A 25,860-nucleotide genomic window follows, 5' to 3' on the forward strand; every position below is an offset into this window, starting at 1 on the left:
CGCCAATTCCTTCCCCTTTTTCTGAGTTTTATGGCAGGCCCAAGTTTATATGCAAATTTAACAGATCCCAATACACTCTGCAGGAATTTTTGTTCAGAAGATCAGTGTCTCCAGATTTCTGCTCTCAAACAGTATCTTTGGACCTGTCACCAAATATCATACTGCCATGAGCTTGTCTCCCTTTGGCTCAATCTCCACATTTGTGGGCTCTTCCTTCCCAGATATCTGGTAGCATTTCCAGTTTTTAGCAGGAGCCAATATTATCAATCTTTTGAGTCATTCTACCACAGTCCACGGGATCCTGCCTCCCCAAGGCCCGGCAAAGAGACATTTTTCTGATGAGGACTTCTGAGCCACAGGCCTTGCTAAAGAGAACGCGCAGCTTCTCAGGCCGGAAGGCGTTTTGTGGCTGAGTGTGATTGAAACAGAAGTTGCTTTGTGCGCGCGCACGCACACACACACACACACGCACACACACACACGTACACATCAGAGTAGGGAAACCGTCATTTTCCTACTCACCCTCTGATATCAGCCACCTTCTCTGTAGCTACAGTTTCTCTTCACTCACATTAATCCCTGGCGATGAAAAATGAACCTCTCCCCCACCCGCGCTGCTGCCTTTCGCCTCCCGCCCCCAGAGAAGCATTTCTTCATGAGGCAGACGGTGAAGGTTTTTTTCCAAGTCACATGATCCGGGATGCAGGGGGAGAATCCTTCTTGGAACAGAGACGGGCCCAGAACCAAATCAGATGAGGAGAGATAAGGTGTGATGTGGGGAAGACTATATAAGAATGGACGCAGGGCTGCGGCGAGCACTCAACCCACTGGCCCCTTCTCAAGACACAGCCATGCATGTGCCCGCAGGCTCCGTCACCAGCCACTTGGGAACCACTAGCCGCAGTTACTTCTATTTCACCACGGCCTCACTGGCTCTGTGTCTCGTCTTTGCTGTGGCAACCATTATGGTGCTGGTAGTTCAGAAGACGGTAAGTGGACTTCTCTTCTTTGCCTTTCCTTTCTGATTTATGTTCAGTTTTCTCCAGAGAGAGACTTGGAAATAAACTTAAAAAAGAACCTGTATCACGCAGAGAAAGGGAGCAAAGAAATGGGAACTTAACTCTCTCAAATAGTTTGGCTTTTGGAGAGAAAATTTTGTTGAGCCATCATCTCCAAACTTTCCAGGCTCCCAGGAGCCAAAAGAAGGGAGAGGAGCTCTTAGCCTTGAGAAATTAATAGTTAAATGTTGCTGAGCCAGAGCAACATTCCTATCAAGGAAGGAAGTGATAAGGAAACTTGGTAACACATTTGTACAACTTGGTGTCATGTCTTCAATGCCTTCAGACCAGTTTCCAAGGTTCTCTATTCTCTGTCTAAATGTTCCTGAGACTTCGGAGGCCTCATCCAATGCTAAGAGCTTTTTTTAACCTGGAGCTAAGTTTCAGAGGCCAAAGTCTATAAGAGAAAGAGGCAAGAGAGAAGACCAGGGCTTCTTAGAGCTTGGGCATTTCAGCGTTAAAGCTCACAAGACAGACTGAAAGCTTCCTCCTGAGCCACTGCTTTGAAGAGCTTAGCTCTTCCACAAAAACATAAAGCACAGAGGCAGAACCTAGAGATGTTTTTCACATCTGTTCCCTTGAGACTGCTCAGAATTCTAAAACTACAAGCAATTACGGGTACACACTGTGAGGCCAAAGGGTCTCAGGAAATTCACCTTTTTTTGAAGTAAATGGTGAGATTTATTGTGAAACCAGAAGAGATGAAGGAGGAAGCTTCTTTATATTTTAGGAAATTGGTGTTTACAGAGAATCCACCAGCATGTATTTTATAGAAAATACTGTACTGATAGGATATATTGCTCATGAATTTTTTTAATGAAATAATTTTGATAGTTTATGAACTGTACCCCCCACCAACCTGCCAGAGTAAGTACATTTCTATTATTCCTTCAAAGCTCCCATTTTGTATGGTATTATAATCCTGCAGAATTTGTTCTGGTTTCCTTCAGTTGTCTTAGGCTGAACGCTCTTTAACTTATTGATTGCTAAAAAGAACAGGGCTTTAACAGGCTTTGGTATCTGTTTCTCAAGTGTCATCAAGCTTGGAAATTTAAATGAAACTTTGAGGCTCATATCTCCACAAAAGTGAAAGAAAACAGAATTGCTAGCATTTGAGATTTAGATTGCAGAATTTATGAAGGTCATCATTTAATGGGCTCATCTACATCTACTAGGAATAATACTCTTGAAAACATTCTAGGACACTTTTTTTTTTTTTCTGTAGAGGCTCTATAATTTCTATAATTCTAATCTGAAGTAAACCAGAGGTGTAACATTTTATAGCAACAGCCAAAGCAAAGAAATTAAAGTGGTCTTTGAAAAGTTCTGTAGTTAAAGGTTGCAGCTAGAACTGCTATGAGACAGAGAGAGAGAAAAGGAAGGAAGGAAGGAAGGAAGGAAGGAAGGAAGGAAGGAAGGAAGGAAGGAAGGAAGGAAGGAAGGAAGGAAGGAAGGAAGGAAGGAAGGAAAAGAGAAAGAGATGATGGGGGTATAAGGTGTGGTGGTAACATATAAAGCTAGAGAGAGCTCCAGAATGGTCCTTATTCAAATCCCACCTTTGTATGAACTGATTCTTTCCATGAAGGAACGAGAGTGGATCTTTCTCCCTCATTTTTGTAAATGTGGAAAATGAGGAACAGAAAGGGGACAGGGCTTGACCTAAGTCGTCCTGAGAAAGTGGTAAAGACTGCTTGATTATTTAATCAGGACACCATTCCCTTTGATGATACAGCCAGCCACAGAAGCACTAAGAAACTCTGTTCCTGCTCTTCTCTTGGGAGCGCTATCTTCTTGGCATCCATCTCCTTGACTTAGCCTCACGTTGGGATATGAAAAGATTCACTTCAAAGTCTGATTGTTGGCTTTGGTGTACTGTGATTTCTTAGCCCGAGAAATGTCAGTTACTTGCGTAAAAGAACTGCGACATTAAAAGTGAAGTGTTTTACACATACCATTTCCGATAATTTGTTCAGATATTAACTGTTAGAAGAGCTAAGAAGAGAGAGTTATCCCCTTGAGCCTGAGTTATCAGGAAAGGCTTCCTACAGGAGGAGGGAATGCAGGCTGGCTTTAGGACAGGTACAAATGACAGTGAAGAGACAAATGAAGAGACTCTAACAGGACTTCTGATAAAGAAGTCAATGGGAGATAACCAAGGACCTTAAACTCATATCCCAATTATTAACAATGGAATGGATTGGTGGCCACATAGCACTCTGCTGTGAGGGTGGATCGGGGCAGGGGTGAGAACCATGAGAATGGTTCTGTTGGCCTAAGAGGTCACAGCTCTAAATGAAAAGGCACATGCACAGACAAAATTTAAAACACGCTTAACTCATAATATATAATAAGCGATGGAAGGTAGGCACATAGGGCTACCATGAGACCACAAGTTAAGGAGACAGAACATTTTCCCAGGCAGAGCTAAGAAAAACTTCACTGGAGATTGACATTTCAGTTTGGCTTGAGAAATGTGCACAGTTTCAAATGGGTGAAGGGAGATTAGAGGAGAGAGCTTTCCTGGCCAGTGGAACAGTGTGAGAAAAGTGATGGAGAAGAAAAGTGAAAGGCATGTAGGAAAATCAACAAAGATCGCCTTGAGATTTGGCTTGAAGACCAAATAACTCCAAGGCCAAATTCCTTGGCAGAGGCAAAGAAAGAATTAGGTGTCAACCTCAAATACTTGTTGAGCATCTGCTGTGTACAGGACATTGTTCTAAGTAATGGGTACAGAGCCTTGATCAAAGCCAACAAAATCCCTGCTTTCCTGTTACTTATGGAACTTATTGCCTACTGATGTCTTAAGTCTCTGTGGTGGCTGTATTTTATTTACCTTTAAACTATTATATTTATTTAAAATATTCTATTCTTGTGGTTTAAGAAAAGTAAATAGTAAACAAGGGAAAAGAAAGAAAAATAGAAATCTCTCACACTCTCCCCACCCAACCAGCAATCCCTCTTCCCTGAGATAATGACCATTAACAGATTCTTCCATGTCCTTCCAAAATTCTCTGCTTCTACAAATATATAGTATACACAGGTCATTATAGTAAACTCATAAATTTGCACCTTGCTTTATTGACTTGACAGTATATCTTGGAGATCCTTCCATGCCAGTACATGGAAGTCCATCTCATTCTTTTGAAGAGTCACATAGCATTTTATTGTATTTCATATTTCACCGTGCCTAGTGAAGGACACTCAGGTTTTCCTCTAGAAGTTTTGCCCACTGTGCACATCTGCAAGTATATCTGTGGGACAAATTCCTAGTGGTGGTAATATAATGTGTTTTTCATGTCTATAAATTATGTAAATCAGCTTCCAAAGAGATTGTACCAATATACTACTCTTGAGGAAGTAAAAGTCCTACCAACAAAGAGACAGATCTTCATGAGAAAGACAGAAAATGGATTTCTTACTGAGTAAGCACAACAGAGTACCTGCATATGTGTCAGGATGAAATTTCACACAATTCATACAGCAAAGAATGAAAAACAACAAAAAAAGAAAAATAATAAAATTTCTCATATCTCCTCCAGAGACAAAGGGTTATATATAGATTTATATAGGCTACAAGGTTGACACCAAAAGTGTTTACAGTTCAAGTGGCTCTGAGGTCTTCAATCTTAGAGACATCTCTGTTACAAACCAGGAGCCTGGACTTATCCAACCCCTAGAGAGATCCATTTACAGTCCACACGGTTAGCAAGGGCTCATTATGTCCTCTAGAAAGAAGAGAAAGCAGCTGCCTTCTTTCCCTTTATCAGCAAAGAAAATTCCTTTTTAAAAAAATTTATCCTTACAATACCACTCTACTTCCCCACCAAGAGTGGAGTATAGGGGTAGTGACTGGTGGTCATGGTGGTAAGGTTTTCTGGTTTGCTTTTCAGCCCAATAAAATATAGGGGAGAATTGAAATGCCCTGTGATTCTTCTCTCTACCCATGTTACTCTCTCCAATGCATTCAATTTATCAATCCAAAAAAGGCCACTGAAAATCTTCTCCAGGGAAAGCCCTATGCTGGGCTGTGAGGGAAGGACCCAAGTGGGTAAGGCAGGACCCTTTTCTCCGAGAATCTCTAAGTTGGAGAAATGAGGCCCAAACACTCAAGAGACTGAATTTGGGGCAGAATGGCACTGAATGCCATACCAGAGGAGAGGAAGACAATTTCTGCTTGGGATGAGGGAAGGCTTTGCAGAAGAGCTTAGAAGGGAAGCTGAGCCTCCTCCAAGAATTAAAAGGATCATGTCTTATGCCCAAAGTTTTATTTTGAAAAACTTTAAACCTACAGAAAAATAGAATGGTAAACACCCATATAACCTTTCACCTAAATTCACTGTGTTAATATTTTGCCATATTTCTGCTCTTTCTATATATGTGAAAGTAAGTTTCAGATAGTGACCTTTCACCTGCATGTATTTCAGCACCCACTTCCTACTTACTGCAGTGCCATTATCATAGCCAAGAGAGTTAATGTTAATTTGGCGATATCACCTTATTATAATATGTAGTCCATATTTTAATTTCCTCCACTTGGTCAAAAATGTCTTCTACAGCTGTTGTGCCTTGTTTTGTTTGTTGACCCAGAATCCACTCTCAGGTTATCTGTTCCAATCTAGAATGTTACTATTTAAAAGGTGGTCCTGGGAGCTTGTTAGAAATGCCAAGCCCCATTCTAGACCTGCTTTTTAATAAGGTCCCTGGTGATCTATACACACGTTAAGTTTGAGAAGCACAGATCTAACAATCTCCTCTGCTCTTTGTTGCTTTTCACGGCATTGACTTTTTCAAAGGGTCAGTTCTGTTGTAGAATAGCTTACGTTTTGGAACTGTCTTAGTGTTTACTCATGATTATATTCAGATGAAACATTTTTGGCAAGAACAGTACACAGGCGATGTTATATACTTCTTACTGCAGCAGAGCTAGAGGCATATATGTCAGGTTGCCCCATCATTGGCAATAATGTCTAGTCCCTTGATTCAGGCGGAGACCACTGGCTATCTCTTTAGTAGAACACTTTGTTCTTTCTTATTAATAAGTCATCTATGGGGTAATACTTTGAAGACATACCAATATCCTTCACTCCACATTTTTGGCATTCTTTGATGATGACCCTCATCTGAGTCAGCTAATGTACTGAGGGTTGAAGAATGATAATTGCCTAATTCTATCATTCTTTGTGCGTTTATTAGCTGACATTCTTCAATGGAGAAGAGCTCTCCATTGGAAGGATGGTGGCAGGTGGAGATGGTGCCGGGCATTCCAGGTGAGGCAAGAGTGAGGAGACGCACAGCCTGGGAGAAGGCGAGCCCAAGTGTGAGGACAGGAGTTGCAGGGCCAGAACAGAGGTCAGTCCAGACTGCACGGGGGAGCAGCAGGACTTAGAGCTAGGTGGCAAGAAGCATTGATAGAGGAAGATGAGAGCATAGGAAGCCACCCTATCAACAGACTAGGAAGATTTTCTAAACCCATGCATGAGCTCAGCTCCGCACTCAGCCTCCAGAAGCCATTCCCCATTCCTCGGGGAAGGAAGGCCTCAGTATCCTGATTGCCTGTTGAGTAACGTCTTTAAGCCCTTGTTTTTCAAAGTGTGGACCCTGGCCCAGCAGCACAAGAATCATCTGGAAGCTCATTAGAAATGCAAAACCTAAGGGCCCATCTCACACCTACAGAATCAGAATTAGCATTTTAACTAGATTCCCCAGGGGGAGAAGCACTGCTTTAAGCCACTGTATTCCAATGACCACTTTCACTAACATTACCAAAACAAAGGCTGTCAAGGAAATTTTTCTATGACCTCCAACCACTTTCTCATGGAGTCTCAGGAGAATTTCCTGCGCCAGCTTCATCCTGCCCTACCCTAGAGAGGCAACGTGGCTTGGCATTGAAGAGCATTGCCTTCCAAGTCAACACGCCAGAGTTTGAACACTTTCCTTGCTATTCACCATCTATGGGACCTTCTATAATCATTAAGTCACTTCTCTAAGTCTTAGTCAATCACTAACTCTTGGGGTAAAGATCAAATAAGATAATGCATGTAAAGCATATAGCCCCCAAGGATTAAGCACCCTCATTGAGTGCTTAATCACGTTCACTGGAAAATAAGAGAGGCATTCCTGGCAAAGGTCTCCATGGCCCACCTTACAAGGTGGGAGGCCACCTGGCATATTCCAAATATTAGTTCCTTTTGGCCACTTTCCATCAGAGAGGGTATCTTTTTTCAAAGTAAATTTGAGAGCTGACTCCCCTGCTTTTCAGCCCAGATAAAATATAGGGGTGAATTGAAATGCCCTGTGATACTTTGCTCTGCAAAAAAGAAATAAGACTTTCAAGGTATTGAGGCAAATTAAGCACCTCATTAGGAGTAACCAAAATAACTACAGTTTTCAAGTACTTGCTAACACTCTATGTATAATATCTTATTATGTCCACAACAACCCAGCGGAGGGAAGCATTATTAGCCCTGTAATCACAGTGATGAAAGGAAATGGGAAAACAGACTCCTAGGCAGGGAAGATGATTGGAACAGGCCATTCCACCTGGAAACAAACAAGTTAAATGTGACAGCTCCTCCCTCCACACACAGAAACATTGTTGAGGATACCCGTTAGACACACAGATTCTGGGGAAAAAAAGAGAGAGAGAGAAGTACACTTAATGAAATGTACCTGGTCGGTAACCTCGGAGATGAAGTTTCCTGAGCTACTCAATGGAGCTGAGAATGCCAACTTGGGAGGGTCCATTTGCTTGTGTCTATGTCTAGCCTATGTACTGTTTACCACAAAGCCAAGTTGCTAAGCAAGGTAGTTCACATTTCCCCAGCCAAGACCCGGATCCCCAGGCTAGGTATGGGAAAGAATTCTAAGACTGGGAGGTACCTCACTAAAGAGGAATAGATAGATGAACAGCACTGAGCACAGCACAGAAAGGGTCCTCAGCAAAATTTAAGTCGTCATCTCTTCATACCCTACTTCTGCACCTCCAAAAACAAGGACTACTAAGGGCCGGGGGGCCGGGGAAGAATGAGCTTTTCTATCCTTGGCTTCTGAAGACAGCATCTCTCCTGGGGCATAGAGCCAGGGAAAGAGCACTGGAGAATTTCAGTCTGGGATCTGGGATTCCACTGACTCATGAGTGTCTCAGTCTCCTTGCCTGTGAAACTTAGCTTGATGGACTAAAGGATGTCTTGGTTCCCCACTGGCCCTGATTCTCTGATCTCATCTACCATGGGTAGCCAAGGGAAGCTATGGAGACCTGTCCTCATCCCAGGAGCTCTTCAAGATAGGAATAGTCACACTTCTGTCTTGGATATCATGGGTCCTGGGTGAAGGTTCAAGCAAAAGGATTCTTTCCTGTACTATGAAGCTTTGTTTCTGACATCCTCCTGTCTGAAGCTAGAAAACCAGAAAGCCCTCAAATGGCAGAGACTCCCCCTGTACCCCCAACCCCCCATGTAAATTAGGTCTCCTTCCAGATATTATCTCTTACAACCTTTCTACTCAAATTGTGTCCTGTGGGCCAGGAGCACCGATGTCACCTGGGAGCTTGTCAGAAATAGACTCTCAGGCTCCACCCACACGTGCTGAATCAGCACTTGCATTTTAATGAGCTCCCCAAGTGATTCATACACATGCTAAAGTTCAAGACGTTCTATTGTGAAAAACTCTGCCTCTCTCCTGGCAGCTCTTGCCGCAACTTGCAATTCTAATTAGATATTTACTTGTATATCTTAAATGACTGCTTTAATGATCGAGCCATAAAATCCACAGGATGTCTTCCAATGACTAACTTAGAGCCTGGCACATACCAGGTGCCCAATTCAACATGTGCTGAATGTATGATTCTCTGGTATTTCCCAACTGCCAGTGGCCGCTGCGATGGCTCCGCGGGGACTGCCGCTCTGGCAGTCTCTCACTGTCCCTGGACATGTTCCTGGGCAGCCAATGAATTCAACGGTCTTAGCACCACATTTAAACGTAGATGTTCTTCTTCACGTATTTGCACATCACTCTAATCGACGGACATGCTTGGCAGTAAACTAGGTGTTTATTATAAATTATGAAATGCTGTTTGTTGTCTCACAGAGGCAACCGGGAGGGGAATTTTGTGACATCAGGTTCTCCTTTGAACTACATGTGCAACTGAGAGACCACAAGTGTACAGCATTGTTAATTAGGTTAAGAGCTTTCAACTAAAGCAACAAAATCATAGGCTGTTAGAGCAGGGAGGAAAGGACCTTCCGAGCCAAGTTCACTTCTTCTCCCTGATAAGCTGAAGCTCCCAAATCTATACTGACTTCCATCTCCACATCAGTGCTCTGCCGGGGCGCTGCCTCAGGAGTCTCCCTCGGACTCACTGCCACACATCTGGGCTGGAGCAGAGAGTCACTGATCAGGAGAGCTGGCAATGGAAGGCAAAGGACAGAGCCCCTAGAGCGACGGTAGAATAAAGAGAGGACTCCAGATGGTCCTAGGTGTTCATACAGGACACTAAGAAAATAAGGTGTGGGAAGCTGCACACTTCTTGCTCCGTTAGAAGTTGGGAAGTTGTTTTCATCCTTGTAAATGCTCACATTCCTCTAGGTCTTTATTAATATTTCAATCCAATGCACTATAGGAGATCCTGACCAGGAGAGGTCAAAAGATAAATAAGACACTTCATTCCTTATTGGCAGGACAACAGAGGGGTGTCTCTAATGGCTGAGGTGGGGAGAAATTGGGGGGAGACCGGGGAGGAAGCTAGTCTCTGAAGAACTAGGGGTGAAGAACTATGCCCACCTGCTTCTGTTGCTCAGAGCACCTGAGTAAGACCTCCTTTCATCCCCTCCACTCCCCAGCCTGGAGGCCCTCCTTCAGAAGACAATCCGCTATCAGAGTATCTGCTATCAACCTCTTACTTAACTATGTAAATATTTATGCATATATTTACGCTTATTATAGAATAACATAAAACATGTGACTATTAAAATAAATAATATACATTTATGCTTTTTATGTTATATATTTATAAGTATTTAGATGTTGTAGTCAAATATAAACTTGTAATAAATCCATGAGAGCAGGGACCCAATTTAATTATGTTTGGTATCTTCGCAATGCTTGGCACGTAAACGTTCTATTAACTCAGTATTTCCAACCACAGGAGAAATAGAAACGTACCTTCCCAGGTATGTTTACAACATACTTTCACTGTTTGCTGAATCAAACATAGAAAAAAAAACCCACATATATTTATATAATACACTTGTTTGCTCTTATGTTAATCAAAGTAGGAAAAAATAACACATGTGGTGGTGAAAACAAAAAGCTCTGGACTGAAAGCTGAGTTGCAGATTCTAGTCCCTGAACTGCCATAAACTTTACCTCTCGGCCCCCCGTTCCTCACACATGTGAAATGAGGATAGCAATCCTCCAGTTGTGTTTCTGATAAGCAGGTTGTAAAGCAAATGGATGAGAAAGCCCACTGTAAACTAAGTCAGTGAATGAATTTTTTTTAAATCTAAGAGTCAGATGGAACATGAATTCTAAATTGCATAATACTTTGAGGACAACCAAAATGGAAAAGAAAAAGAATAGCTGTTTCAATCTGATGACATTCTCATGCTGCTTTTTTTTTTTTCCTCTTTCTTCTCTTGCAGGACTCCATTCCCAACCCGCCGGGCAAATTCCACCTTAAAGGAGGTAAGACTTTGGAATTAGGAATAAATGTGCAGGGACGCATGCATATCACATCACAGATGGTTACCAACCAGAAACATCACGATAGTGTCCAACAGGAGAGTGGGCGGAGGGGGGCCGTCAGGGCAGAGCTGATGCTTCTCCATTCATCCGAGCAGCCTCTGAGCTGCACTCACCTCCCCACAAGTTCTCCCACCAGCCCTCAACTCTCCCACTAGTGAAAACTGTACCTCTGGCATAGGCTGTCACACGGACACAGAGAGGAACACAAGGCAGCGTTGTGTTAAGAGCTTAAAATCTGGAGTCAGGCAATGTGGGTGTGAATCTAGGCTCTACACCCCACCTGAGAAACTCAGGTCCTCATCTGTGAAATAGGACTAATCATACCCACCTCATGAAGGTATTGGAGAAGCTGTCAGATCTCTTCCAGATATTGCTTGGCACGGTGACCAACACATAGTAATCATTAAATAACCGGTAACAGACAAAATGCATAATGAAGCTGAGGGCTTGTGAAACAGACCTCCCCACCCCTCATATTTCCTATCACTGAAGTCACTAATTAATGCATTGTCTCTACTAGCCCCAGACTGGTGATATGCAGAGTTAGGTTAACATGGAAAATGAAAAACTTTGGGATCATCTGATGAATGTTTTCATTGCACAGAAGAGGAAAAGTAAGACCAAGTGAAGGGTCTTGTTCAGAGTCATATGAAGTCAAACCTAGAACCCAGATGTCCTCATCTCTAATCCAGTGTTCTTTCAACCCAAAATCTTTAGCCCCATCTCAGTCCTGTAACCCTCAGAACCTAGCTAGCAACTGGATCACCAGACAGCTCAGAGAAAAAAAAGTAGAAGAGAAAGAGTGGGTCATTATAGGCACCTGGATAGAGACACCAGGTCATGCTTGGGGCCAGAGGACGTAAGTGTCTGGACACAGCTTCTCACAGAAGCAGCCACCACACTTGGAGTTTCCTTCAGGACACCCGTAGTCATGCTTCTCCTGCTATTTGTCATCCAGAGACTTAGAAAGTAAGGGCAAAATCCCCTAAAAGGAGAAGCATTCTGGATCTTTCAAGGCAGACTAGTAAATACAGCTTTGTCAACAATAGCTTAACTTTGGCTGGAATTACTTAGCATGTGACCTCAGTTCCCACAATGCCTCTGTAGACAGTCACATTGAGGTAAAAAGGAGATGGCATAATGCAGAGGTAAGCAAATTTTTTCTGTAAAGGGCCAGAGAGTAAACATTCTAGGCTTTGCAGGACATAAGAGTCCCTGTGGCGAGTCCGCTCCACTGCCGTGGTGCAGAAGCAGCAAATGAGCAGGCATGGCTGCGGGCCCACAAGACTTCATGCGCAGAATGAGGCGGTGGTCCGGATCTCACCCACAGACCAGGGTGTGCTGCCCCCCATCATGGAAACAGTACCGGCTTTGGATTCAGAACACAGAAGCTTGCAAGAAACCAAACACACTGAGTAAATGTCATTTTCCCTTCCCCAGTCCCACTGTTCCACATCCATCCAGATTTTCCAAGTTTTGACGAGAACTTCATTTTTCAAGACGGGGAGATGATCTTTAGGGAGAACATGACCCCAACGACAAGGACAATTTTGATCAGGCAACACGACCTCAGCCATTCTGGGTCTCAGTTTCTGCACTTCCATCGTAGGTCACCAACTACAGAGGTTCTAACCTGATCCCCCTTTTCCCATGGCCAACTATGCTTTCCTCTGAGAGCACCTCCTTTTCCACAGTTTTTTTTTATTTTTGGCTGTGTTGGGTCTTCGTTGCTGCACGTGGGCTTCCTCTAGTTGCGGCGAGCAGGGTCTACTCTTCGTTGTGGTGCGCAGGCTTCTCATTGCGGTGGCTTCTCTTGTTGAGGAGGATGGGCTCTAGGCATGCAGGCTTCAGTAGTTGTGGCACGTGGGCTCAGTAGTTGTGGCTCACGGGCTCTAGAGCACAGGCTCAGTAGTTGTGGCGCATGGGCTTAGTTGCTCCGCGGCATGTGGGATCTTCCCGGACCAGGGCTTGAACCCGTGTCCCCTGCACTGGCAGGCGGATTCTTAATCACTGAGCCACCAGGGAAGTCCTCTACAGTTTTCTGGTATTAAAATGTCCTTTCTTTTACAACATGAAGCTGATATAGATGGGAATTAAGTTGGTTTGCTTTTAGTCAGAGTTATTTTGTTTGTTTGTTTGAATGGTCACAAGGCAAAATAATAAGCTGCCCATTGTATACTGGTAACTGAATTTACATTTTGGAGTAATTATTTTGGTCCATAAAATTCAAAGTTTTGGAAGCTGTGGACTAGATCAGTTACCAGATCGCTTCTTAAATGGGCCATCACTGTAGATATCAGAACACAAACTAATCCAAAACTGACTGCAGTTTACAATTCAATGTTTCTGCAACCAGGTAGAAAATGCTAATAATTCTCACCAGGGCCATGAAACTTTCGTTAAAGACCTTCCCACACCTCCCCTGGATTTATATTAGCCTCCAACCTGTAAGCAAACAACACGGGGATTAATAGTCCCATTTTGCAGATAATGAGCTGAGGCCCAGGGAATCAAGGTGACTTGCCCAAGGTCATCTAGGGAGTGGATGGCAGAGCACGGATCAGAATCCAGGGCTCCTCTCTAGCCCCCACATGACATGCTTCAGCCATAAAATGTCAGTGACCTACTGTGCGTGGTCCCTAGCTTTCTCCTGCTTTTAATGCAAGTTTCCACTTCTCTTAACTTGGCAAACTACAGACACAGTAGCAGGGTGAGGTGGAAAGAACACTACCTTGGAGCAAGGCCTGGGCTCCAGAACTGACCTTCACACCAGCAGGCTGTGCTTCTCTGGGCAAGTCTTTCCTCCTCTTTGGGTCTCGTCTATAACATAACAACAATGTACTGAATGAACTGGAAGGGCCCTTCCAACTTTGATGCTTTATGATACTCCAATCTTTCATTCATTATGGAAATATAGAGAAGTCTAAAAAGATTATTCCTAATAGCCTTGAGGAAGTCTGCATACACAGCCTTCTCCCCCAACAAACCCCTCTTAAACAGGCAGAAACAGCAAACTCCCTTTTGAAAAGCCATTGCAAGACATTCCAGGCAGAGAGGCATCGTCCCCCAGAAACTCCAGGGAGGAAGCCCCAGGGGTCAGCATGTGGTTTGTCACGGGGCTGGAGAAGAGCAGAAGCCAGACGCTTCCCAGGGAGACCTCTGTCACCAACTGATGGAAACTGCCCACCATCAGCAGGAAGCCAGCAGCAGCCCAGAGGCTGGAAAACAGGGCCATGTCCGTACACTAAAGTAATGTAACACAGGATGACACTTAGCTGCAGGGAAACCACCGAAAGCCAAGCCTTTTTTTGTAATGAAAAGATGTCTGAGTCTCAACACAAGCTTCCCGCTCCCAACCAGGAGACTTGTCACTGGCAGACTGCTACCTCACACACACTCCATCGTGCCTAGGACTCAGTGGCCCATGCGGGGGCCCAGCCGGGACTAAGGGTAGGAAGGGCAATGGGAGGAGAACATTTTCCCACACGCTTCTCCTCTTCTCTGGCAAATGCAGCCATGAAGGACTCCTGCAAGGAGCTACTACGAGGGTGAAATGGGACAGCAGATACGACCCTTGTCTGCCACATGGTCGAGCATGAGTCCTCTGGACACAGAGTCCAGGCGGGCTGGGCGAGGGAGGCTTGTACTGCTTCTCGTCACTTCTTGTTCCAGTCTCCTGCCTCCACAGCGTTTTGACTCTCACCTATGCTCGTGTATGTGCCTTACTTCCCCAAACCCTGGAACACAGCCCCCTATGCCTGAGGTCCCCAGAGTTCCAGAAGCACCCGCAGCTGTGTGTAGCAAAGCTGACAGTAGCATTTAGGGTACGTGGAGAAGGCGGCGGGGCAGTGCCTTCCATCATGGAGGATGAGGCAGACTTGAATTGCAGACCCCTCTGTGCTCGTGAGGCTTCTGCGCCCCAGCCACCAGGGCCTTCTGGAGGGACTGCACTGCTCCCTGAGGTTCAGCCCTGTGGCCATGCTCTCCTTCTTCCCATTTTCACCACGCCTTCACTTCCCCTCACAAACTCTGCAGAAACTCAAATTCTACTGCTTTTACTGCAAAATAATTTTGGTCACCTTGGTCTCAGCCCCAGGCCTTCCTAACTTCCCAACAACAAAATATCAATTCTTAGCTGTACTGGAGGAATTCTGTAGACAACCTGTAAGTCAGTTTTTCTCTTATTCCCTTACTAGGTATGTGTGAGGATCTGGTGAAGTGAAAATAATAAACACTGATGGGTCACTCACTCCGTGCCACGCACTGAGCTGAGTGCTTCGTGATTCACGCGTACAGTCTCACAACAAGTCCGGGGGATAATCAGTAGCCCCTTATTATTTATAAGTAGGGAAACTAGAGCACAGAGAGGTTTACCGACTTGACTTGCCTAAGACTGCACAGCTAGCATGGAGTGGGGAGACCTCAGAAGGCAGGCTGACCGCCTTGGAGCCCTTTTGCCGAACCAGGATTGTATGGTCAGATGCTGAGTACAACACAACTGTGCTTCCTTCCGGTGCCCCTACCAGTCCTCCAAGGCTAGGAATCCTTCCAAGGCTCTCTGCCACTTCCTGAGCACCTGCTCCTGCAGCTGTCTTTCTTCTTGGCACTGAAGTATGCTCTCTGCTGTCGAGCTTTGAGACAGACAGGGCCACTAGCACAACCACACACGTGGGTTTGCACAAGAGGTGAGGTGGTAGGGGGCATGAAGGGCCCACGGCAGGGGATCTAGAGGCCAAATTCAAGCCCCAGGAGTCATGAGACCTGGGATGATTCCTTCCTCCCCACAGCCTGCCAGTTAGAAGAGTTTGTCTTTCCTGTGAATGTCACATGGCCCCTAATATCCCAAGGTTCCCTGGAGGCCCTGAGGAAGTGGGAACAGTGGACAGACCACATGAAGTGGTCCTGTACCCCTTCTTGCATTCCCCACCCTCAGCCTGAATTCAGTCTCCAGCTGGGGATGAGGTACAAAAGGCAGAGAATTGGGTTGAACTTCGGAATACCTAGACTCCAGTCCTATGACTTGAACTCCCAGGGACTGGAGTTTCCTGTTTTTGAAAATATCAGGCATGAGGTGGGCAAGCCAGCTGTCCTGACCTAGCATGGATTTTGCTCTGAATATAACATTCCAGGAATCAAATATCTTAGGATTCTTTGACCATGTCACCATTCTAACAATTTGTAATTTGTGCATGGCTTGGCAAGCTACCTTTCTCCCCGTTTCCCCGCTAAAAAGAAAATGTGGGCATTAAAAGAGATCAAGTAAGTTAGCTCTCTAGTTGTAACCAGTGAACCCACCCCCAGGGAAATGATACAAGCTGCCCATCGAAGGCAGTGAAACTAAACCAAGGAGCTAGCTACTCACCAATGCCCCGCTAGCCCTGGTGTCACACACCTGGGATCTGGATGGCTGCAGCCGCACCAGGATGCTGCACTGGCAGCAGAAGAGGCAGGTAGAGAAGCAGCAGCCTCCTACCCTAGAAAGAATGAAAAACAGCAGAGACCTCACTTCCATCAGGTGGACTGATCTGGATCTAGATTGCCCAGTCTACAAGTTGTTGTAGTTTATTTTTCCACAGTAAGTGGGGATACCCCTGCTCATGGGGTAACTGCTTTTCAGATAGTCACAGGCCTCAAAGAGCTTATTGGCTTCTCCATTCACTTTAAACCCATTCACTTAAAGCCCACTCTTAACCTGTCTTTTGGGGTTTTTTTGGCCTCACTGTGAGGCACGCAGCATCTTAGTTCCCTGACCAGGGATCGAACCGGGGCCCACAGCAGTGAAAGCACAGAATCCTAACCACTGGACCGCCAGGGAATTCCCTTGGAGTCTTTTCAATCCTGACCTGTTGCAGTATGTAAGGTAAAACTATCTGACTTGATAGTTTTATCAAGCCTTGCCATGTGGCTAAAAAAAAAAAAAAAAAGACCTCAAAATCCTAAGTAACCTTCAAGGGATTCAAATGAATTTCAGCTTGATCCCAATTTGTACTTACTGGTGGCTTTCTATGTGCTTAACGCTGAGCATGCCGTAATGGCTATTCCCCAAATGCTCTTTGTAAATCCAGGGTCACCTAGTTGTCCTTTGTTTAACAAACAGCGCATCCTGGAGTTTCTCTGTTACTAGCTGGCCTGGTGGCATTGAGAAAACGGCTGAAATGACCCTTAGGTTAAGGATTCATTTTGATTCTGAATTCGACTGATAGCGGACTCTCCCCTAGATGTCACTGTTGGGACTCTCCTAGATATTCCGCCAAAGGGAGGAACTAAGAAGCCAGGACATGGTAGATGCAGAGTCATGAGGATGATTCCTCTCTTTCTTGGAAGCATTAAAATATTTTCAGCAGATGGGAGGAGGATTATTCACACTTCCCTGGGAGCATCAGATGGCTTCAAACACTTATGTACATAACTGAGAAACTTCAATCCATCAGATAATGCCATGAGCTCTGGTTTAATGAGCATTTCATCAGCCAGATCACTTCATCAGCTAAGCAGCACTGCTAAACTGTGCCACTGTAACAACTAGGGAAAGAGGAGTGGGGGAGGAAGGGGCTACCATGTGCTGTGCCGGCCACTTGATATCCATAATCTCATTGCATCTTTGCAACATCCATATACATTTGGGTTGTTACCATCCCCACTTGACAGATGCAGTCATTGAGGGTCAGTAAGGGAAAGTGACAGGTCTGAAGTTAAAAGCCTTGACTAGAACCCAGGTGCTCTCTTTGAGATGCACTGTGTTTGTTTTGCCCTGGTATCAACCTGGAAGGTGCCTGGCACTCAGACCACATACTTTCTGGCTGGAATGATAAGTGTGGTTTGTTTTGCCCCCTTGGGCATTGCTGTATCTTAATGGAGCTCTGATTGCCCCTGACTTACAACTTGGCAGTGTTCAGCACACCTGCCTGAAGTCACCTGCTGCCATTCTCCCAGGAAGAGGGAGCCCAGAAGGCTCATTTGTGCTTGTTTTCCCAGCACCACCAGCTGTCTCATCAGTTTTCAGTCCAGCGTGTATGGTGGCCACAAACCCACTTCTTCCTACATTTAACCCTTCCTGCTACATGGAAAGACTGAAAAATGGGACTGAGCCCTGGACTAGGAGTCAGGAACTCTGTGCTCTGAACCCAGCTCTGCCACTAGCCTACGGTGGGGTCTTGAGCCAGACCTTCAGTCCCTCTGGGTTCAGTCTCCCCACTCGTAAATCTAGGGTCTTGGTTAACTTGGCATCTAATGGTCCTCTTGGGTCTAATGCTTTGAGACCTCAAGGTGGGCTCCCACCTTCAGGTTGCCATTATTCTGACCTCTAGAACATGACCCTTTCCATCACCTTAGGCAGCATCTCTCCCCATCTCTGTCTTGCGTGCGCCTGTCCAGGATGGTTTCATTGGCACATATTTCTCCCCAGGCTTCCAAAAAAAGCCCAAGGAAGTTCCATGATCCCCCTAGAGGAGGCCAAAGCTTGGGAGAACGCTTACAAATCTTGCCCATCTGAAGGCCTTGGTCCTCAGAATTATTCACAGAGTACTTGGGTTGTCCAAAAGATGGAATGCCCCACAGAAGCACGGAGTCCTGGGTTTTGGCCCTGCCTCTGTCACTGACTCATGGGGTGACCTAGGACAAGTCTGCTGGGTGGGGGGTAACATTGAGGAACACACGTGTTACATAGTTACCAAGCCTGGACCAGATGAGTTCTCAGGGAACTTCCATTTCTATGAGCCATGGAAACCGCTAACAGAACAAGGCTCTTCATAACTTCGATTGTCCCCAGACCTAAAATGCTCTGTTCTACTGATACAGCTACCTGGAAATCTTACTATGTGAAGACAGATTCCTAGCTGGGGTAGAGCAACATGCCTCAAAAGACAGACAGTTGGAGCTGGGACTGACTTTTGGTCCCCACAGCAAGCCTGGTGGTGTAAAGCTGGGTCTACACAGCCTGCTACAATCAGCTAGAAGGGCCCTTCTAGATCATCAGATTCATACTGCTCTTCATCTAGCTAGGGACATGACAGCCCAGAGAGGGACAATTCCTAGATTCTAACTCCCAGGCCATCTACTCTGCCATGATTTGCAGATTGTTCTCATTTCCCCACCCTAGTGTTTAGTTCTTCAAACTAAACCCCTCGAGACAGCAAATCTGGTTGGGAAGTGAATGAAACGGGTGTGTTTTGCTCCCAATGTTCCCCAAATTCAAAATTCCAGGAATACTATAGGATTCCTGTCTCATAACCAAAAAAGAAAGTCAGAGCATGGATTCACAGGGTGATGAGAAGCCTCAAGCCACATGACTAATGACCCCTGAGACATTCATCTAGGTCTTGACAAGAGCCTCCCGACCCTCACATCCAACACAACTTTGAACAGCACTAACTGGTCAAATATTTGAGCTGCCAGCACTGTGACTTACAGTGTGAGTTGTGTGTCCTTAATGAATGTCTTCCCACTGCCTCATCTGAGAAATGGGAACAGGAGTGGTGTTAACCATTAGCTGAGTGCATCACCTCCTTAAACGTTCACGGAGCCTTCGTGTTTGGGCCCCAGAGAGCCGGCCCCCCTCAGCTCTGGCCCTCCTAACAGCCTCGGCAGCTGCGAAAGGCCACCAGTGTGCCCTCCCCTGGGCTCCTCTCCAAGTTCAGCGGCCCCATTCCACCAAGAGCTCCTCCGGTGTCCTGGTTTCCCAGCCCCTTCATTGAGCCGGCTCTAGCGATGTCATTCTTCAAGGGAGTTGCCTCTGTTTTCCCTCTCTCGAAACATCTAAAAGATTCTTAAAGAAAAACTAAGATACGCCATGGCATTTGACTTCAGGAAATGCAAATGCTTCAAAATAAGGTGTTTTTTTTTTTTCCATCCTTGGGTTTCTCAGAATTACAACTGAGGTCAACCCAGCAAACATGCAAAGACCAAAGGGGAAATAAAAAAACAAGAACATGCATGTGTGAGAGTCAACCCAACCCCAGGCTTGTACTTCTACAGACACCCATTTACAGAAGCTCACCTGACAGATGCCACCACAAGTGACATGGTGTGAGGGGGTCTTCAGCCACGGAGTAGAGCCTGTTCCTGGTGCGATGTGCTGGCTTCCGCCAAAGGCTTGAATCTTAACCTCCCGTTTAATCTAACCTAACCTGCAGAACCAATGGTAGACTGAGGCCAGGTGCTATTCCAGCCCAGAAGGGAAAGCAGGCCAAGACTCTGCATTCATCCCACTCAAGCCTTGAGAGCTTAGCTGACACCCACAGAGGGGAGTAAGAGAGACACACTAGATGATCCAATTCAACATTTGCAGAGCAGCTTCTGAGCTGGCAGTGGGGATAGTTAAACAGCAGTCTCTGCCCTGAGGATTCACCATCTAACAGAGGAGGTAAATACCAAACAGACGGAGGGGTCAAAGAAGGGTTCCCAGAGGCTGTGCTTTACACAAGGAATAGCTTATCAGTGAAGAGGGGAATTCCAAGTGGAATGGAAAACCAACATGGTGTGTTTGGGGGCACCCCAAGGCCCCAACCTTCAGTAAAATGGTCAAAAATCCACTCAGGCATTAGAGTCAGATAGCCTGGGTTTGACTCTCCACTCCACCACTGACTAGCTGTGCGAATGTGAACTTTTTAAAGCCTCCGTTTCCTTATATACAAGAGAGAGGTCATTAGAGTACCTTTCTCGTGGGATGATTGTGAGAATTAAGTAAAATAATGCACGTAACGTGCTTGGCACAGTGCCAAGGAAACAGCCCTCAATGTGTATTAGCTATTATTATTATTATTATTACTAGCACTACTACTACTACTACTACTACTATTGGGACAAGTACAGGAGAGTACAGGGAAAGAGGGAAAGTGAGGGATGAGACCGCAGAATTTCGTAGCGATTAGAACACAAGGGAAAATGAATGCCATGTGGAGGAGCTTGGCCCTGATCCTGCAGTCACAGTAGTGTCAGAAAGGGGTTCCAAGCAGAGAAGAGATGCAGCCAGACGTGCCTCTCTGCGATTCCTTTTGACTTGATGTTCCACGTACCAAAAAGAGAAGGCTGGGCCAGGGGGACTCCCTACCAGTAGTCAGAGCACATTTAAGGATGAACAGCCCTCGAGAGTTCCCTGGTGGCCTAGTGGTTAGGATTCCGGGCTTTCACTGCCATGGCCCAGGTTCAATCTCTGGTCAGGGAACTGAGATCCCAAAAGCCGCACCTCATGGCCAAAAAAAAAAAAAAGAATGGGCAGCTGTCATCGCCTCGCTGTTGTGAATGTGGCTGGACACACCCCGAGAGCGTGGGCTGCAGGCAGGACAAGAACGCTAGTTGGAGGATGCGTGAGAGATGGGATCAGAAGAACGGCAGCTGGCCTACCAGCCCTCCTCAGCTGAGACACCTTCGGACCAGAAGCTCTTCATGCCTTGAGGGAAGAAAAGGATGAAAACTGCCCCCTGCTTCTGCTGGGGATGCCTCTAGCAGTGAGCTTGTTCAGACAGCAGAGGGGACTCCTCACTTAGCTTTCCACCACTCCAAGGACCCCACCCCGCTTTAAGGAAGGCCAGGAGGGACCTTCTCAGGCCTGGACAGAGAAGGCAATGGGGAGGATGGTGAGCCCAACATATGCTCTACTAGAAGATCCAGTGAACGAGCCTGCTAGGGTGTGGCCACTTCGACTGAATGGCTGCCTGGTCTCTGATGGATGGAACGAGCGATCATCCCTGGTGACACCGTCAAAAAGATGTCAGTGTCAGGTCTTAGATCTCCCAGTTTTACAGATTAGGGAAACCAAGACCCAAAGAGAAGAAAAGATTTGCCCAGAATAAGTTGAATTCGTGAGTCTTTGAAGGAAATGTATAACTTGGTTCTTTGCATACGAAATAGTTACTATAATAAGAAGCTGAGCTGCCATCACCAGTGAATATATTTAAAATATTTTTATTTCTTAAATTCCACAATGGCATAAACATTGTCTCTTTTCCTTGCCAAGGACGCTCCAAATAGCAGGCTCCCTGCTTAGATCTCTTTGATCCTCTATCCTCTTAAAACTGAGCACCAAGATGTGTTTATCTCCTTTGTCTAGCAACATGGCCCTGAGGAAGAAACCTGATTCTCTGGAATCATATAGACATGGGGGTGGATCTAAGGGTTTCCACCAACTTGCATGACCTTGGAGCAGTGGCCAGCTCTCAACACTGTCCAGGATTAGCCTTTCAGGGTTATTCTGAGAATCAGATTAGCTGAAATATGTATATTTCAACTAGTGCACTCTTAAAGGAAGGGTGGCAATAATTACTCCCAGCCTTAGTGTTCTGACTACCACTGCCTGGCTGACTGACTGACGTAGGACAATGTACTTCATCTGTCTGGTCCACACGCTTTTTTCCACCTCTCAAAGGGACATAATAATACCTCTCTCATGGAGTTGTTGCAAAGATCAAGTGAGGTGGCGTATATAAAGCAACAAGAATGCAGCCGGTACATATAGGAACTCAGGCCCTGTCTGTTTCCTCCCCCCAACTTCCACAGTCTTTTGTAAAAGCCCAAGTGGGAGCAATCACGTTTTTAAAAACCTTCTAAGGTACTTGACCGCAAAATGAGAAATAAACAGGTTTCCTTTTGTCCCCCAAATGGAAACAGAATAGTCATCGTCTCCATCAAAGGGTCACGGAGAAAGATCTGGCAGCTCCAGTTCCCGGGGCAGAGAGAGGCATTTAACACGGGATCTCCTTATTTTTAGGGAATTGTTCAGAGGACATCTCATGTATCCTGGAAAGGGCTGCATTCAAGAAGTCATGGGCCTACCTCCAAGGTCAGTAACCGCATCCAGGAACCCAACCACATGAGGACCACTTCCTGTGGCCTTTCTGAAATTTCTAAGCCAGAGGTCACAAGTAGAAGCCCACGGCCATATGTGACCTGCATGTGGATTTTGTTTAGCCTGCATGATATTTTTTTATAATTTGAATTTAAATGCTTTAGGGGGCGAAGGGAGAGCATTACTCTCGAAAGCTACAAGGTTCCCACTTCCTCAGCCTCATTCACTGTCTCAAGTTTGCGTCCCTGGCCTGTGAGGGCATTTGTACCTCACCGCACCACCCCTCGTTACTCATCCATCTAGGGGCTGCAGGCCAAGTGTGCAGTACTTTTCCTCAGGCACGGGAAGCAGGCTCCTAACCTCTGCCTCTATCAAGTTATTCATAAGGGAGCCACAAAATTGCCCTGTGCCCAGATTGACAGCTTAATGGCCATGTTGGCACAGGGTCTATTTGCATATTGCAGCATGCTTCGGGAGAGAGGCCCCTCATAGATGAAATAATAAGAGGCACTTACACTGGAAGAGATGAGGTACAGAGGAGATGGCCGAGATTCTCTGAAATAGCCATTCTGCTCATTTAAAAAAATTCAATTTTGCAGTCAGCTCAGTTCTCATTCTTCAGCTGAATTGCAACGAGGTTTAAAGGGAAGCAATTAAAATGAACACGCCAGCTTCCCAATTCTGAAAGACACCCTGACAAATCAGTGCCGATTTTCACTTGTTAAGACTCAGAGACTTGGCTTCCGATGCCAACTTGTCAGCTTAGAGGGTCTGCTAATTCTTTGCTTTTCTATAAAACCCAGCTGGGAAGAGGCCCTCAATGTGCACTTGAGGGGTCTACAAAATTATGTCTGTCTGGCCTTTTAAAGAGAGGAAGACATTTAAAAATTCAGACAATGTTAAGGGACGTATCTTAATGTGAAAGTTAACAAATTGAGATTCTCCTGGACCTCGTGATGCCTAAACTGTTTACTAATTGAACAAAGTTGAATGTTTTTTTTCTCTGATACTTTGTGCAATGCCTACCAAATAGCAGTCCCCCATTGATCAAAGATTCCTTGATCGGTTGATTAAATGTCCATGATAGTCCAGAACTTATGGGGAATACAGTCCAGGAGCTAATAGTCTGAAAAGGGAAAAATAATAATTATAATAATTACAGAATGATACAATGATTAAATGGGAAACAGTTCCGTAGGAGGTAAAGGTCTAATACTGTGTGTGTTCTGACCCTCCAGCTTTATGCATTAGAGAAAAGGCAGGGGGTGGTTTTGTACCTGTACCTTGAATACTCAGTAATGCCTAGGAGTAACATGGAAGATATTCCAGGTGGTTGAACCAGCAGTCAATATTATAGAAAACACAGGACTTGAATGGGGAACCTTGAATAAAGACTTCAAATTTTCCAATCCGCATCTGAAATTTACCTAATAATTCTGAGGTTCTTTTGTCCTTCTCTTTCCAGTGTCAAAGCATATAAACAAAACCAAGTTGTCTTGGAACAAAGATGGCATTACCCATGGAGTCAGATATCAGGATGGGAATCTGGTGATCCAGTTCCCAGGTTGGTACTTCATCATTTGCCAACTGCAATTTCTTGTGAAATGCCCAGAACATTCTGTCGACCTGAAGCTGGAGCTTCTCATCAACAGAGATGTCAAAAAACAGACACTGGTGACAGTGTGTGAGTCTGGAGTGCAAACCAAAAACATATACCAGAACCTCTCTCAGTTCTTGCTGGAGCACCTCCAGGTCAACGCCACCATATCAGTCAAGGTGGATAAATTCCAGTATGTGGATACAAACACCTTTCCTCTTGAGAATGTGTTGTCCATCTTCTTATACAGTAGTTCAGACTGAACCATCCCTCCTGGCCTTCAGGAAGAAAGCAACTCTCTACCATACAGCACTTCATCCTTCCAGATACTTGGGGAAAAAAGAACACTTTAGGCCAAGACTGAAACCACAAAGGGAATTAAATAGTACACTTCTCCTTCTGTTTCCTGGGAAGATACAACTCTGGGTTAAAAAGAGAGTTCTGAGTGAAGTATCTTCCAGATAGAAGGCAGGGACGCAATGTGGTGTGGCAGGCAAAGCCACACACGGGCATCAGAAGGGATGGGTTTAGGCCCAGCCCGATCACTAACTCACTGTATGACCTGAGTTAGTCCTTTCCCCTCCCTGGAACTCAGATTCCACGTCAGAAAAATCAAGGGGCTGAGTTTGAATCTCTCCAAAGCCTCTTCCATCCCAGAAGATCAGGCTCCCTCATCACAGACCTGTGAACTAAGATTCCAGGCAATGTTCTCGAAGCCCCCGACCAAAGGCAAGTTCCCCGCACTGGCAGAAAACCGATGGTACTAGCAGTATCTGGCTGCGTGTCACCCCAGCAGAGTCAGGATTGGGCACAAGGTTCAGGGCACCTTGACAAATGGTGTGAACAGTAGGATCTAAAGTGTGTAAAACTGACCATCCGGAATCTAATGCCTTCTGGGTATTTGGAAAACCACCTGACCAGGCTTGACTCCATTGCAGTTAAGACTGACAATAAGTCACCAACAGACAGCTTTTGTTTCCTGTCAGGAAAGTGCTGTGAATTCGGCAAGCGCTCAGTCCAGGTGATCAGTCATTTGCTCAGAGAAGAGCTGCTGCCATCGCCCACATGAACTCTGTCCTGCTTCAGATACTCTCGGAGGGCTTTTAAGGCCCCACAGCATTGATGATAGACAGTGATGACTCTGAAAATGGTGAGAAGGACTTCTGAGCAGCGGCCACCTCCTCTCCTGACGTTAGGCACGACATTTCAACCCACATTTACATTTGTCCATCTTCGAAGGAGCACCTTGTTTGTTTGAGGGAAGGACCACTGACTTGAAATATAAGCCCGTGAGGTTATGCTTCCGAAGGAAAAGGGACCCTTAACTGCTGTGCAAAAGAATGGAGCAAAATTTACATTTTTCTCAATTAGCAGGAGAGAGAAACGAGTAGGAACTCAGGAAAGTTTGTCAGAGAAAGACTAGAAATGATTTACAGAAAAAAAAAAAAAAAAACCAGCAGTGGTGGTACGGATGAGAGGGACTTGGGAGAACAAAAACGGCTAAGGGAAAGATTTAAGCAATTTGCTGAGCAGGGTGTTACGTCGACCCCTTCCTAGGTCTCCACTATGAAATATTCAGTAAAGTCTACATTTCTCTTTAACACTTTCTGTGAGTAGATTCTTTGGGAGGAGCGGGCACTGGAAGAAGTGTTGAATTCATCAAGCCAAGTGGTATGTGGTAA

General features: G+C 45.4%; 1 protein-coding gene across 1 annotated transcript; it reads left to right on the forward strand.

The window, feature by feature from the left end:
* Window positions 1-794: 794 nt before the first annotated feature.
* On the forward strand, window positions 795-24,441 carry TNFSF8 (TNF superfamily member 8). The gene is made up of 4 exons (XM_030858897.2): window positions 795-989; window positions 10,697-10,739; window positions 22,504-22,575; window positions 24,047-24,441. Exons 1-4 carry the CDS (start codon window positions 795-797, stop codon window positions 24,439-24,441), a joined length of 705 nt encoding a protein of 234 aa, XP_030714757.1.
* The last annotated feature ends 1,419 nt before the right edge of the window (window positions 24,442-25,860 follow it).

Source organism: Globicephala melas, chromosome 6 (assembly GCF_963455315.2).
Source record: "Globicephala melas chromosome 6, mGloMel1.2, whole genome shotgun sequence".
NCBI classification, from domain to species: domain Eukaryota; kingdom Metazoa; phylum Chordata; class Mammalia; order Artiodactyla; family Delphinidae; genus Globicephala; species Globicephala melas.